The sequence below is a fragment of the Bison bison genome, unplaced genomic scaffold, assembly GCF_000754665.1.
Source record: "Bison bison bison isolate TAMUID 2011002044 unplaced genomic scaffold, Bison_UMD1.0 scf7180017864295, whole genome shotgun sequence".
NCBI classification, from domain to species: Eukaryota; Metazoa; Chordata; class Mammalia; order Artiodactyla; family Bovidae; genus Bison; species Bison bison.
The window spans coordinates 12,335,370-12,338,817 of record NW_011494867.1 but is presented as its reverse complement, the minus strand read 5'-3'; the positions used below and the strand labels follow the sequence as shown (position 1 = coordinate 12,338,817).

Below are 3,448 nucleotides of genomic sequence, written 5' to 3'. Positions count from 1 at the left end.
TCCTCTCGTTGTCCCCCTTCCTCCTCCCTCGCCCCCCAATCCCTCCCAGCATCACAGTCTTTTCCAATGAGTCAACTCTTCGCATGAGGTGGCCAAAGTACTGGAGTTTCAGCTTTAGCATCATTCCTTCCAAAGAACACCCAGGGCTGATCTCCTTTAGAATGGACTGGTTGGATCTCCTTGCAGTCCAAGGGACTCTCAAGAGTCTTCTCCAACACCACCGTTCAAAAGCATCAATTCTTTGGCACTCAGCTTTCTTCACAGTCCAACCTCACATGCATACATGACCACTGGAAAAACCATAGCCTTGACTAGATGGACCTTTGTTGGCAAAGTAATGTCTCTGGTTTTCAATATGCTATCTAGGTTGGTCATAGCTTTTCTTCCAAGGAGTAAGCGTCTTTTAATTTCATGGCTGCAGTCACCATCTGCAGTGATTTTGGAGCCCCCAAAAATAAAGTCTGACACGGTTTCCACTGTTTCCCCATCTGTTTCCCATGAAGTGATGGGACCAGATGCCATGATCTTAGTTTTCTGAATGTTGAGCTTTAAGCCAACTTTTTCACTCTCCTCTTTCACTTTCATCAAGAGGCTTTTGAGTTCCTCTTCACTTTCTGCCATAAGGGTGGTGTCATCTGCCTATCTGAGGTTATTGATATTTCTCCTGGCAATCTTGATTCCCGCTTGTGCTTCTTCTAGCCCAGTGTTTCTCATGATGTACTCTGCATATAAGTTAAATAAGCAGGGTGACAGTATACAGCCTTGATATACTCCTTTTCCTATTTGAAACCAGTCTGTTGTTCCATGTCCAGTTCTAACTTTTGCTTCCTGACCTACATATAGGTTTCAAGAGGCAGGTCAGGTGGTCTGGTATTCCCATCTCTTTCAGAATTTTCCGCAGTTTCTTGTGATCCACACAGTCAAAGGCTTTGGCATAGTCAATAAAGCAGAAATAGATGTTTTTATAGAACTCTCTTTCTTTTTCGATGATCCAGCGGATGTTGGCAATTTGATCTCTGGTTCCTCTGCCTTTTCTAAAACCAGCTTGAACATATGAAAGTTCACAGTTCACGTATTGCTGAAGCCTGGCTTGGAGAATTTTGAGCATTACTTTACTAGCGTGTGAGATGAGTGCAATTGTGCGGTAGTTTGAGCATTCTTTGGCATTGCCTTTCTTTGGGATTGGAATGAAAACTGACCTTTTCCAGTCCTGTGGCCACTGCTGAGTTTTCCAAATTTGCTGGCATATTGAGTGCAGCACTTTCACAGCATCATCTTTCAGGATTTGAAAGAACTCAACTGGAATTCCATCACCTCCACAAGCTTTGTTCGTAGTGATGCTTTCTAAGGCCCACTTGACTTCACATTCCAGGATGTCTGGCTCTAGGTGAGTGATCATACCATCGTGATTATCTTGGTCATGAAGATCTTTTTTTGTACAGTTCTTCTGTGTATTCTTGCCACCTCTTCTTAACATCTTCTGTTTCTATTAAGTGCATACCATTTCTGTCCTTTATCGAGCCCATCTTTGCATGAAATGTCCCCTTGGTATCTCTAATTTTCTTGAAGAGATCTCTAGTCCTTCCCATTCTGTTGTTTTCCTCTATTTCTTTGCATTGATCGCTGAGGAAGGCTTTCTTATCTCTCCTGGCTGTTCTTTGGAACTCTGCATTCAGATGCTTATATCTCTCCTTTTCTCCTTTGCTTTTCACTTCTCTTCTTTTCACAGCTATTTGTAAGGCCTCTCCAGACAGCCATTTTGCTCTTTCGCATTTCTTTTCCATGGGGATGGTCTTGATCCCTGTCTCCTGTACAGTGTCACGAACCTCAGTCCATAGTTCATCAGGCACTCTATCAGATCTAGTCCCTTAAATCTATTTCTCACTTCCACTGTATAGTCATAAGGGGGGTTAGGGTGGGGATACTGTGCCTCACCCACCCCCACCCTCACCCTTGTGTGGACCTGCGTGCAGGTGGATGGCTTGTTCATCATTGGCTGGATGTACCTGCCGCCCCACGACCCTCACGTGGATGACCCCATGCGGTTCAAGCCCCTGTTCCGAATCCACCTGATGGAGAGGAAGTCGGCCACGGTGGAGTGCATGTACGGCCACAGAGGGCCCCACAACGGCCATGTCCAGGTGAGGCCAGGGCTCCTCGATGCTCCCCGGGGCCCAGTGCCAGCTGCCTGCCAGGGTCTTCCCAGCAGCGCCCCCAACCCGGACTGGTCAGCAGGAGTGGGGATTCAGGCTTGGCCCAGTCCTTCTGGGTGCTGTTGACGATGCTACCCTGCTTCAGAGATTCACTGGCTGGAGCCATCCCTGCTTCTGCCTCCACTTAGAACCATGTGTCCTTCTAAGCGAGGTTCTTTTCTCCTCCTTTGGAAGGGTGTCTGCTTGGAATAAGACATTTTACTCTCGGGTATGGGCCTGGCAGATAGCCACCCACGAGCGAGTTAGCGAGCGGGCATCCTCGCTGCCTCAGTAGGAGAGTGCGGCTCTAGGACACCCCCTGGGAGCAGCGATGCCACCTGCGCTCAGGGGATCCCCAGTGCCCTTCTAGGACCGCCTGCCATCTGGCGGCCTCTGGGGCCCCCAGATGATGGGGGGCATGGGAGCGGGAGGGCCTGGTGCACCCCTGCTCTGATGGGGCCGCCGGGGCTCACTGGTGACCCTCTCTCCGTCTTACGGACACTCAAGATCGTGAAGAAGGACGAGTTCTCCACCAAGTGCAACCAGACGGACCACCACAGGATGTCTGGCGGGCGGCAGGAGGTGAGGCCAACCCTGCTGTCCCGGGGAGTGATGTGAGGGTGGACATGTGAAGGGAGGCCGCCTCCCGGCCTCATCCTCACGGTGTGGATGTGTGTGCCGGGCTGAGGATAAACACGCTGAGTAGAGGTGGCTCTCTGACTGCTTCTCCATCGCCTCTTTGACAAGAGGCCCAAGGGCTGTGGGGTCTCATTGCAGGTGTGAGTTGCAGGGAGACCAGAGGCTTTATCAGGGCGAACCCCTTAGAGCCAGAGGCTGGGCTGCCTGAGGTGCTGGGGGGTCCGCCCCAGAGTCCTGGGGTGGGGAGCTCACCACCTGGCCCATGGTCACTCGGCCCGTCTCAGCTGCCCGGGGTGTCTCTGCTGGCTCCTTGTGCTCCATCTCTCCACCTCTCTTTGTCTCTCCCTCCAAGTAGAGAGTTAGAGGATAGGGTTCTTTTGTGGATTCACTTGTCAGCTGAGACATCCCCACTCTTAGCTGTCTTGCTGACCTAGAGAGTGGCTTCAGGCTCCAGGGGGAGAGGAATCCTGATGGCTCTGAAGATAAGATGAAAGCCTGAGCCACCCTGTGCTCTGATGGTTGATAATCACGTAAAATTCTGGACCACAGTGGTGCTTCCCAAGGGAGTAGAGGACTCCTGGTGGCCTCAGAGGGCTGGAGGGTAAACTTATCACTGT

General features: G+C 50.9%; 1 protein-coding gene across 1 annotated transcript in view; it reads left to right on the top strand.

The window, feature by feature from the left end:
- Positions 1–3,448, top strand: part of FBXO31 (F-box protein 31) — a 34,582-nt gene that overhangs the window by 21,252 nt on the left and 9,882 nt on the right. The window contains exons 4-5 of the mRNA XM_010850872.1: positions 1,974–2,141; positions 2,700–2,774. Of these exons, the coding sequence (XP_010849174.1) occupies positions 2,001–2,141; positions 2,700–2,774 (216 nt within the window). The 5' untranslated portion in view covers positions 1,974–2,000. The remainder of the gene's footprint in view (positions 1–1,973; positions 2,142–2,699; positions 2,775–3,448) is intronic.